Source organism: Carlito syrichta, unplaced genomic scaffold, assembly GCF_000164805.1.
Source record: "Carlito syrichta isolate Samal-C Ts95f unplaced genomic scaffold, Tarsius_syrichta-2.0.1 Scaffold315473, whole genome shotgun sequence".
Taxonomy (NCBI): Eukaryota; Metazoa; Chordata; class Mammalia; order Primates; family Tarsiidae; genus Carlito; species Carlito syrichta.
In genome coordinates, this window is record NW_007259569.1 from 757227 (window position 1) to 769035 (window position 11809).

Sequence of the window (11809 nt, forward strand, 5' to 3'; positions counted from 1 at the left end):
TCAGGATTCGGTTGCAAGGATTTACCCTAATTACTGTATCCGGTTACCTATTATGGGATTTGAGGTTGTTTCTAATTTTTGATGATTACAAACCAGGCTCTGATGAATATCCAAGAAGCTAAATCTGTGCTGGTGCTGGACACTGAGGTCAGGAGGAATATTTTTGAGACCTCTAGATCATAAGGTGTCTGCCAGTAGTTGTAACTAGAAGCTTTTTGGCAAAGGCCCAGGAGACTAACTAAGGCTGAGGTCAGTGCTTCGAGCCTCTGGGCTTGCCTGGGGTCAGTACCCATGTACCCAGCCCCTGTCACAGAGTGTTCAGGCTGTCTGGCCCTTTGGGACCACTGGACCGACAACCTCATCTCTTACATGAGGGAACTAAGGCCTGGGGCAAGGGATGACCCTAAAGCAACTTCGCAAGGCAAAACTGTGTTTCCCAAGCACTCTGGTTCCTGAACTGGAAGCTGAGCTCTGAGGTTTGGAATCTGCCCCGAGGCCCTGTGAAATCTTGTCTGCTCCCCTTCACTGAACCCCTTGCTGCTGAGGCTGGAGAGGGCACTTTTGCCAATGAACAGAAGTAAGGGGTTGGGGCATTGAAAGAAGATGACGTTTACCTCACAGGCAACCCAGAACCTCTTTTTTGCCTAACCCAGATGATGTGCTTAATAGCAGTCACCCTCTCTTAGGTCCACCTGGCAAATCTACTTGGAGTTTGAGCTGAAACAACATGTGAGTCCCTCACCCCGCTTAGAGGGCTCGGCTGTTTCTTCTTGTGGGGGAACTGGCTTTGCTAAAGGTCTATCTATCCAGCTCTCTGTGGCTGACAACTCTGTGGTTTCGGGTGCTAATGACTACCCTCCTTCCCCCCTCAGGCCTTGCTGCTGCCTGGGGAATTCACACAAATGGTGTGCAATTTGCCCCTTCTGTGTTTTCTCTTCTGACAGAGGTAAAGCAAACCCCTTACCCCCCACTGACACCCTGTTTATTCAACTGGGAGAGATTTCACACCCAGGAACTCTGCTTTCCCTCCCTGAGCCCTTTCCCTAAATCTTCATCCCCTCCCAAGTCCTCCCACCCCTGCACTCCCTGAATCATTTATGAGACCAGGCAGGGCTTATAAAAGGGTCTCCCAGGAAAGGCCAAAAGAGTACAAAAGTTTCTGGAAAATAGGAGACTGCAGCCTGCCTGGCCTTGGCACCCTAAGGATGGACTCTGCTGCTCACCCTGCTGCCACTCCTGTCCCAGATCTGGCGCTGGCCCTTGCTCCAGCCCTAGCACCAGTCCCCCTGGCACTCCCTGGCCTGATAGGTCCGCCGCCCCTTCTCTCCTCTGGACAAGAAGTAGATGGGCATGAAAGGTAAGTGGAACTTGGCCTTTGGCAACCTGAATTCAGGTGAGGGGCTCCTGGGAGAGGAGGGAAAATGAGAGATTCAGGGCAGCCCTGTTCTCTGTGAAGGCAGAAAAGCAATGGCCTCAGAGCCCTTTCTTCACATCTCTGGCTGAAATATCTCATCTGGCTTTTCACCTCACTAATCCCTCTGGGATTAGTGGCAGGAGGGGACATGGAGATAGTGGGCCATGCCAAAGCTGGAGGCCAAGCAGACAGGCCCTAATGGGCCAGGTCACAGAGTACACTGAAGGGCACAGGGAGACTACCATGGAATCTGGGCTTAACACAACCTAGACTGTGGGGGAGAGGGTGTGGGAAAAGAGGATCCAAGTCTAAAGAGGACCTTGCTTGTGGCACTTTCTTCCGATCACACCATAAGATTCTCATTTGCTTTTTTCCTACCTGTACAAGTTTGAGGCAGGAGGGAGGAGTGGGCCCAGGAATATTGCTGGCTCTTTCCCCAGCCCTGGAAGATGGTTTGACTCTGAGTTTTACTTCTTGGAGCAGGAGGTATGAGGCAAGATATTTATTCACTCAACTCCCTTAAACTTCAACAAACATTTCTTGAAACAGCTACTGTGTACGAGGCATTGTGCTAGGTGTTAGGGATTCAGATATGATCTGACATATCTTTGAGCTTAAGAAGCCCAAAGACAAGTAAACAGACAATTACAAAACTGTGATAAGAGCAATGATAATATTGCTGGAGCAAGAGAGGAGGGGCATCTGTCCTGGCCAGGGCTCAGGGGCCTTCTGGAAGGTTTCCTGGAGCAGGTAGCACCCAGGCCAAGCATTTGAGAGACCTCTTTTCTCAGAAAGCCCACATTTCAGTCTCCTCATCCACCGATTGATCTCTCCTCTTTGTCCTAGAGGAGCTTGTCTTTGGAGGCCCTGGCTGTCCTCTACAGATGACTCCCGAAGGCAGGTGAGAGAGCTGGTGGATTTGGTGAGTTTGAGCCCATGTGACGCATGTTCACATGCACATGCAGCCACATGCATTCATGCTGAGCACGTCCCTTCCCAGAGAGCTCCTGACCTCAGCTCAGGGCTGCAGATCTGATAAAAGGTCCTTACAGCTTTACTAACATTCGAGTCCCACAACAGCTCTGGGAGGAGGGCAGAGCCAAGGTTTCTGGGGCAATTGGAAAGATGAGGAGACTAAGGCTCAGAGTGGGAAAAGGATTTGGGCAGGCCCCACGCCCAATGTGTGGCAGCGCCTAGTGCTCCAGTCCCCATCTCCTGGCATGCACTCCAATGTCCTTCCACCTCCTCCCTGAATCTTTGCTGCTCCAATAGAACTCTGTCCTCTGGACGGTGTCCAAAGGTGTTGGAACAGGGGCAGGGAAGCAAACAACCCCCAGGACTCTGTCTGCTTGTTTTTCAACCAGAACCAGAAAGACCCTCTTGTTTTGGGGTGGGCATCGGGGGTGGCTGGACTCCAGAGATGTCTCAGGTGTCTTCTAGATCATCTTACCTGCAGATTTCTGACCTCTGATATGGAGGAGGCAGTTATCTGTCCATGAACTTTGAGCCACATGCTAGCTTTTTGCTTTGGACAGGCCACTGGTGGGGCAGCAGCTGCTGAGGTCACCAAAGTTAACTCTGAGTTCCATCACCCCGTCAGGTAAGCTTCTGGCACCAAGGTCCAAACTTGCCATGGATCCCTTAGCTTTTTTTTTTTTTTTGAGACAAGGTCTTTCTCTGTCACCCAGGATGGAGTGCAGTGGTGTGATCATAGGTTCACTGTAGCCTCAAACTCCTGGCCTCAAGTGATATTCCTGTCTTAGCCTCCCTGAGTATCTGGGACTACAGGTGTGTGCCACCACACCCAGCTAATTTTATTATATTTTATTTTTGTAGGGATGGAGTCTTACTTTGTTTCCCAGGCTGGCCTTGAACTCCTGGCCTCAAGTGATCCTCTGGCCTCATGGCCTCCCAAAGTGCTGGGATTATAGGCGTGAGCCACCACACAATGCCCTTATTAGCATTTTGAATCCTCACACAGTCTTGTGAAGTAGGAGAAGGGAAGCCCTGCTGTGATCACTGTTGCCTAGAGGAGGAAACCAAAGCCCAGAGAGGTTATGGGACTTGGCAAGGTTGCCTTCCTTGGTGGCATTGTCAATGACCCCCCCCAATGAGCCCCTGTGGAGCTCAGTCAAGGAATACTCAGTAGTAGAAGAGATAGGGCCACAGGGCTGGAGAATTCTTGGCTAGAAGCCTACTGGGGTGGGTGGGGTTGGGGGTGGGGTCAGGGCTAAAACTGATAGATGCTGGGGCTGGGGCTATCACCACTATAGGTCTGTAGACCCAGGAAGGTTACCTTCCTACCTGGGGCCATGTTGTAACAATTCAGAAGGTTCTGTTGCAAAACTCTTTTTTTCCCTTTGACCCCATTGCTATAGCTAAGAGAAAGGCTATTTAGGGGCTGGCTTCCTCCTTGGTCCTACTGACCCTTCTGCACATATAAGGCCTAAGTTAGGGACCATGTTTCTTCTCTGTCCACAGGCTCTTCTGGCCTAAATCTCGCTCCTTTGACTACCTGTACAGTGCTGGGGAGATTTTACTGCAGAACTTCCCTGTCCAGGCAACCATCAACTTGTATGAGGACTCAGACAGTGAGGATGAAGAGGAAGATGAAGAAGAAGAGGAAGATGAAGAAGTGGAGGAGAAAGAGGAGGCAGATGAAAAGGTGCCAGAAGGGTGTGTGAGGGTACCAGGGTCCACACCACACAGAGTCACAGCTCGTCCCCTTACCCTGCCCCTGACCTGTCCAAACTGAAGCAGCCAGAGTCTGACTGGGGTTCAGTATGCCTGGCAAGTTTCCACGAGCAACGATTAGTTGGGAGTCTCCAGTCACAGCTTTCTGGACTGAAAATTGGGTCCTCAAGCTGCCCAGCTCATCCTGGCTTACCTGACAGGACTGTGAGCCCAGGCCCCTGGCTTCTCATTGTCTGGACTGCTGTTGTGTTGACCCTGGGAGTGTCCCAGGAGCTTGAAAGGAAGAAAAGTCTGCTTTCTGAAGTTCCCAGGAAGCAGAGCAGGACAAGGCATGCCGTTGGAGAGGGAAGCAGTCACTCTTCAGGGCCCTTTGACTCGCAAGCTTTCCTGGGTGGCCACGTAGTCCCATCTCCTCATGGAAAGCCTGGCTTCTGGCTTCAACTCCAGGGATGCTACTATCAGATTCAAACAAAGCTGGGGCTCCTTTCTGATGAGCCGTGCAGGCAGGAAAGGGGGAGTCTAGAGAATCAGCTTGCTCTGGGTATACCCCCCCATTTTACCTACTATCCATTGAAGTCTATGTGTTGGCATGAGATGAATCAGGAGAAAAATAAACTGGATGATGTTTGCCTTTTTCTTGGAACTGTGCTGATTTCTTAACTGAACTCTGCCCATGTTGTGAAGCCATGAGCAGAAGGTCAGAGACCAGCTCAAGGCCAATTTATTGCTTTACCTGAGGTCAGTTGACAGATTTATTTTCCATGGGGCTATAGGGCTGGGGACCCAGCACGGGGCCAGGCCACCTCCATCATCTTGTGAAATTAGACTTGATTGAACTTCAAGGACAACTTGGAAAGAAAACAAAAGGCCCTCAAAGGGCAGCTTGAAAGTTGGGAGGAGGAATGAGGGTTGGGGGAAAAGTGACAGGTACAGCCTCATGTGAGCCTCAGAGAGGACTCTGTGAATGTGGGAGGGGAAGTACTTAATCCTTTCCATTTTATCTACTCAAGGCCCTTTCTATCTCCCACAGCTCATATCCACATGCTTACCCCTGCACCAATTACTCCTCAATGAATTTTCTTGCCTCCAGCATGTCCCTTTGCATGCATCCTCCACTTCAACCACAGATCAGACCATGTCAGCCCGTGCCTCACCAATAGTTGGACTTATCTTTTTATTTATTTTATTTTTTTGGTCACAGGTGTCCTTGAGAATCTATGGCTTCTCTACCCAGAAAAATACATGTGAACACACACACACACACACACACACACACACACACACACACACACACACAGTGCTATATATTCACAAATCAAGTCCTTAACTTGTTAACTTGATGTTGATGTTCTAGGCCTCCTTCTAACTGTCTGGTTTTAGCCTGTCTCTTTAGTCTCATCTTTCAGCACCTGAAACTTACTTACATGCCCATTCTTGAGTGTGGTGTGCTTTCTAACACCTCTGGGGGTTTTTTGTTTTGTTTTGTTTTGAGTTGGAGTCTCACCCCGTTGTCCAGGCTGGAGTGCAGTGGCATGCTCACGGCTACCGCAGCCTCAACCTGCTGGGCTCAGGCGATCCTTCTGCCTCAGTCTTCCAAGTAGCCAGAACTACAGGCATGCGCTACCACGCCTGGCTAATTTTTATTTATATATTGTAGAGATGAGGTCTCGCCAAGCTGCCCAGGCTGTTCTTGAACCCATGGGCTCAGACGATTCCCTCACCTTGGCCTCCCAAAGTGCTGGTATTACAGGCTTGAGCCACTGCGCCTGGCTGACCTCTGGGTTTTTAAATCTACCTGGAATGCCTTTCTACTTTTGCATGCCTGGTAAACTTCCATCCATCCAAAAGAACTAGCTCAGATATCCCTTCTATGGGAAGCCTCCCCAGACTTCCAAGTTCAGAATGGGCTCTCCGATGAATCCAGTGTTCCCCCATAGCACCTGATTCCCTTCCTGTACTGTAAGATGAGGCTGTGTTTGATATTTCCATGACTTCATGGCACAGCACACTGCCTGGCACAAAGGTGATGCTCAGAAAATGTTGAAGGAAAAGAGATTCTTAGGTCTTCTTAAAGCAGCTCTTGATAGAGCCACCATGACTCCCCAACCTGCCAGCTACAAAGAGGACAGAATTACATCATTTTATTCAGGAGCAAAATGATGGCCATCTTCCTTTCTCTCCTCCAGTAGCTTGCCACAGGCTGCTTCAGTTCTGAGCCCTAGCTGGGACTTCCCTGAATTGGACACAGCCCTGAGCAGGCCACTGAACTCACTGGTGCCATCTGTTGGTCAAAATTTGACCTTGTTCCTTAATTAAGGCTGCCCAACAGTTGACCTTTGACAACTTTAAATCTTTTAGTCTATTCTATTTCTGCTTGTAAGTAAAGTGGAATCTACCATGTCCTAGCCATACGACCTTAGGCAAGTTATTAATCCACTCTGAGCCTCAGTCTCCTCATCTGTAAAATGGAGATAATGATACTTCCTTTTAGGGTTGTTTTGCGAATTCAATGAGATAATATATGTAAAATGCTTAGCACAGCCCCTGGCACATAGTAAAAGCACTCAATAAATGGTAGTGGTCATAGTAGCTGCTATTATTAATTTTATGACAGAAATGAGCTTATAGGCTAGAGTCAGCTAACGACTGACTTATCAGTCAACTACACTTGATCTCTCTGGCACTATTTGATGGCTTCCCAGTCATAGGATCTTTACAGTGTTTCATTAAAAACAACAACAACAGCAACAACAAGCCAAACAAAATAACCCGTGTGGCCAAGTTTGGCTTCCTGGAGCACTCTTTACATTCAAATGGTAGCCCACAGGTTTCAGGTCCCTATTCCCTAGGATAGAGGTTTTTAAACTTTTTTTGGTGTGTGCTTTAGCAGGAAAACCTTTCTTTTGAATTGAATGCAGAAGCCCAATATATAAATCAAATAAAATTGGAGCTGCCTTGGTGAATGCCACAATGCAGGGCCCAGAACTCCTACTTAGGTGTTCTCGCTTTCTAAACGAAGTCTCTGTGCCACATTCTGGGAGGTAACTTCAGGGACCCCCTAGATGATGGGAAAGACAATTTGGAAATCACTGTACCAAGGGTTAAACCAGGATTGATTTGAAGTCGGAGGGGAATTAATTAGTACTTTAGTATGTCCAATGCTGTGTTTTAAGTCCTTGTTTTGGGTCCTACGTTCCCAGCATTTCATAGCTCAGAAATTGCTCAAATCCTTATCCATACGTTATAGGGATTTAAAATCCTTGGAATCCCAATATCCTTGGTTTTAAGGTATTATATAGCATAGAATTACAAATCCCTAAATCCCCAGGGATTTAAAGGCCCTAAAACCCTTGGAGCAGTCATTCTTTACTAGGAACGAGCTCTCCTCACTTCCCACACTCCACCCCCTACTGCACATGTGCTGTTGCTTACTGGGCAGACATTTTGTCTCACTTCCTCCCAGTCCTCTGTCCTGAAATGGCTTCCGGTCCTACTCCCCATACATGGTTGCTAAGTGATTGGAATTTGCTGTTCTGACTAATCAGAGCCCAGTGTGAGTTACGTTGTAATGGGTGTATTCAGTCCTTGTACCAATTTCAACTTCAGTGCCAAACTCAGGAGAAAAATCTCTGTGCAAAACTCAGAGTCCTCCCTCCAGCTCCATCCCACTGTCCCATCCTAGTGCCCCTAGTACTTCCTCATTCCAGCACTGACTTCCTCCTGTTTCCCCCACCCCAGAGCAACAGCAGGAGGGCACATCTATTAGGGAGAGGCTGCATTTGAGCTGGACCATGGGTAGAAATGGAGAGGAAAACTTTCCAGAAAGAGGCAGCAGTAAGTATTCCTTCATTAAGCAAATGTTTATTGAGCACTTACTATGTGTCAGTCATTAATGTTGTAATAATTAATAGCATGGGCTTTGGAAGTAGGTATACCTGGGTTTAGATTCTATATCTGTCACATGCTGGCTCTACTCATAGCCCCACTCCCTTCAGGAGTCAGGGGAGTGACCCTCTGCTCTTAACCCTTTCACTACAACCTCAGTAGTTCTTTATTATAGCACATCTCTACCTCACACAGGACATGCTCAGTAGAGTACTTGCCTGTTCTTCTCTGCCTCTGGGCACAGAAATCTCCTCACTCAACCCAGTGGGTGTGATCAACCCCCATCTCTCACCCCCTCCCTGAAACTGTACCTGTGTGACTACTAGAGGGCAGACATGATGTCTCTTTTCCTTTCCAGCCTCCTGCTATAATATGGTGGTCAATCCTCCTCCCAGACAAGGTTGTTAGGTGACCTGAGTTCACAGTTTTGACCTGTCAGAAACCTGGTATTGGTTCCCGTGTTTTTTGTTTACCCACAACAGGCAAAGCTTGTAGCAACCTCCGTGTAAATGCTCAAACCCAGAAACCTGACAGGGAGTGAGTGCTCTCTAAGTGGTAGCTACAACACACTCTGCTAGGCACTCACTACCCATGTTCCACCCATCATTTCGTATGGCACTATAATCATAATCCTAGAGATGGGCACAATTAGTAGCCCCACTTATGGATGAGAAGACTAAGAGTCAACCGAGGTTCTATACCTTGGTTTGTGCACTTCCATGAAAGTTGCTACAAGCCTTGCCAGTTGGGGTTAAATCAAAACGCAGGAACCAACACCAGGCCCTTGACAGGTCAAAATGGTGAAGTCAGGTCTCCATTTTACAATAGGGGACTGGAGAGGAAAGGAGAACTTCCCACTAGACAGCCACACAGGCACAGTGGGGATGGGTAGGTAGGAGGTAGCGACACTCACTGGTGGAAGAGGGGGCTTTCCCTGTCCAGAGGAGTGCAGGCAACAGGATAACTAGGAGGATAAGATTCAGAACAACTGATATTCTTGAATTCTTTCTACGGACTGGGTGCATGGCTAGGAACCCTACATGGATTAATTCCTTTAATAAGACAACCCTGAGGTGTAGTTGGGGAAACTGAGGCTTAGAGTGTTTTTTAAAAACTTGCCCCAAATTACACACTTGGTAATCTGTGACACCTTCTAAGTACCAGGCTCGACACATTATTACCTCATTTAACCCTTACAGCAATCTTAAAATGTAAGAACTGTTATTATCTCTGTTTTATAAATAGGAAACGGGGGTTCAGAGAGGTTAAGGAATCTCAAGGTCAAACAATTAATAAATGACTGAGTCAAACTTTCTTGCTGTCATCTCTTGTGGCAATCAGAGATGACAGCAATCGCCCAAGGTTACACTGATGGTGAGTGGCAGAACCAGGATCCAGGTCTGCCTGACTTGAGCCCTGTGCTTTCAGGAGGTGGAATCAACAGGGTTTGGTAAAGGATTAAACCTGTGGGAGGGCGAGGGAGAAAAGGTTCAAGTTCTGGCTGGAGGAAGTGAGTCAGAGGATATGAAGAACTCTGGGCCAGGAGCCAGGAAAAGCTGAGGGCCTCTGAAAGGTGCCACTGAGGGAGGAATGTTTGGGGGCCTCCTGCCTGGCAGTGACAGGCTTTCCTAGAACCTGGGCTGCGGGCACAGGGCTACCAGAGGTGAGAGGCTGATGAAGAAATTCTATTCCTGCCTCTCAGTGCTGTGTTGCCTCAGAGTAGAATGGGCCCTAGCTGGGAAGCCTTGTTGTGACTGAAAAATGAGAGGAACTACCAGTGCCCGAGCTCTCCCATGGGATCCTGGGCACTAGGCCCTGCACCACATGCACTTTATTGGAAAGGGGGCAGTGGGGTATCCTCATGTTTACAGATAAGAAATTGAGGTTCAAAGAGGTGAAGTGACCTATTAGTCACATAGTCAGTAATTGGGGAGAGCCAGGACAGTGTAACTACAGAGTTCTGGCTTAACTATTAGGCTCCTCCTAGTCTCCTCCTCATTGCCCCAGAGAAGTCCTGAAAGCCCCTTAAGGCAGGCGCTGGCACTAGCCTCCTGCAGCCTACAGGGAAAGGAAGTGTATAAACTGCCACACAAAGGCATTTCTATCCCCGTCACTGGGGACAAGGAGACACTTGAGGCCTGGGGCCAGGTGTGACTTAAAAGAGACTGAGGGAGAGCCTGAGAACCAGCTAGAGCGCAGACGTCTTCTATCTCAGGGAGAGGACAGCTGGCTTTCACAAGTAACTCAACTGGTGTCCATTAACAGCAAGACAGGCAGCGCCCTCTAGTGGCCGCGCTCTAAACCTACAGAACTAGGCATGGGATCAGAGGATCACGTACCCAGAGGATCCTATGGCTAGCAATTTTTATGGTGTGTGCCTGGTAGTTATGGGGACAGGCTCTGGAGTTAAACTAAACTTGTGTTCAAATATGGGTTCTACTCCTTGATAGCTAAGTGATCATGAGAAAATTAATCTCTAAGCTTTCGTTTCTTCATCTATAGAATAGAAATGATAATAATACCAATTTTATGGGTTATTGTAAGGATTAAATGGGATAATACATGTAAAGAGCTTAGCTGAGTACTTGACACATTATAGATGTGATACATATGTATATATTTATTTATATATGCATGAAACAACCACTATATAGTGTATGTGTATACGTAAGAATATACAAGGAGGGACCCCCCCAAAAAACTGGAATTATCTTTTGGAGGGTGAGCCCCTTGTAGTACACTTGGAATTTGTCATTCTGGATCAAACCATCAACCAAAGTTTTGATCTGAAACTTCTGAGAAGGTTGCGTCACGATTTGCGGAAGAAATGTCCCAAATTGTGGCCAACAGGTGACTGCTTCTTCCACCATGACAACGCACCTGCCCACACCATGCTGAGTGTTCAGTAGTTTTTGATCCCCATGTCCCACCCTTCCTATTCACCTGGTCTCGCTCTGAATGACTTTTTATTTTTATTTTTGTTTCTCTGGATGAAAAAAATTCTCAAAGGGAGACATTTTGCTGATGTAGAAGAGATGAAACAAAAATGGCCGAAGCACTAAAAGGCATCAAAATGGACGAGTTCAAAACTGTTTTGAGCAGTGGGAAAAGCATCTCGATAGGTGTATTGCATCAAACTGAGAGTACTTTGAAGGTGACTGAAGTTTAAACATGTAAGCATAAATACAAAGTTTTATAAATAAATTCTGGTTTTGGGGGGGTCCCCCATCATATATACATCTAATAATTGTCCCCTTTGACACAAGCTAGCTTAATAGTCGTCACATCTTTGACTCTCCACGCCCTGCCTATGGAGTTCTACTAGGTGCCTAGTGCCCCCAAGCTTGCTGTCTTGCCCCAGGGGAAGCATTGCCAAAATTGCTCTCCTAAGACTTGTGGATAGGGCATGGGCTAAGATACTTGTTTCCTCCACGTGTACTTTCAAGAATCTTGGACTGCACCTCTTTACCTTTCAATATCCGGGGAATTTTAATAAGCTTGCTTTACATAGGCGCTAAGCTCTTCTGTGTTTTAGAGCAACTTTACATCTGTGATCTTGAATCTCTTAATACTCCCTAGGAGATAGACTCATTTTTCAAATTGAAGATGATGGGAAGGGAAGTGACTTGCTTGAGGCTGCATAGCCAGTCAGTAAAGGAGTTGGGTCTAGACCCCAGAATCTTAATGTTGGGTTCAGTGCTTTCCACAAACTCTTGCAATCATCATCCAGGACCTTGGGCTCTGGCTAAATATAAAGCACCTGTAACCCAGGACACAACTTCTCCTCCTCCTCCTCCTCCTCCTCCTCCTCCTCCT

At 47.5% G+C, this 11809-nt stretch overlaps 2 protein-coding genes across 2 annotated transcripts in view; one reads left to right on the plus strand and one right to left on the minus strand.

The window, feature by feature from the left end:
* Positions 1 to 4650, minus strand: part of CLDN2 (claudin 2) — a 30781-nt gene extending 26131 nt beyond the window's left edge. Inside the window, exon 1 of the mRNA XM_008072858.1 lies at positions 4302 to 4650. The gene's annotated coding sequence lies outside the window, so the exon portion shown is untranslated. The remainder of the gene's footprint in view (positions 1 to 4301) is intronic.
* Positions 1206 to 4169, plus strand: RIPPLY1 (ripply transcriptional repressor 1). The gene is made up of 4 exons (XM_021706344.1): positions 1206 to 1357; positions 2261 to 2336; positions 2950 to 3014; positions 3896 to 4169. The coding sequence occupies exons 1-4, from the start codon at positions 1206 to 1208 to the stop codon at positions 4167 to 4169; spliced, it is 567 nt and encodes a 188-aa protein (XP_021562019.1).
* Positions 4651 to 11809: the final 7159 nt, after the last annotated feature.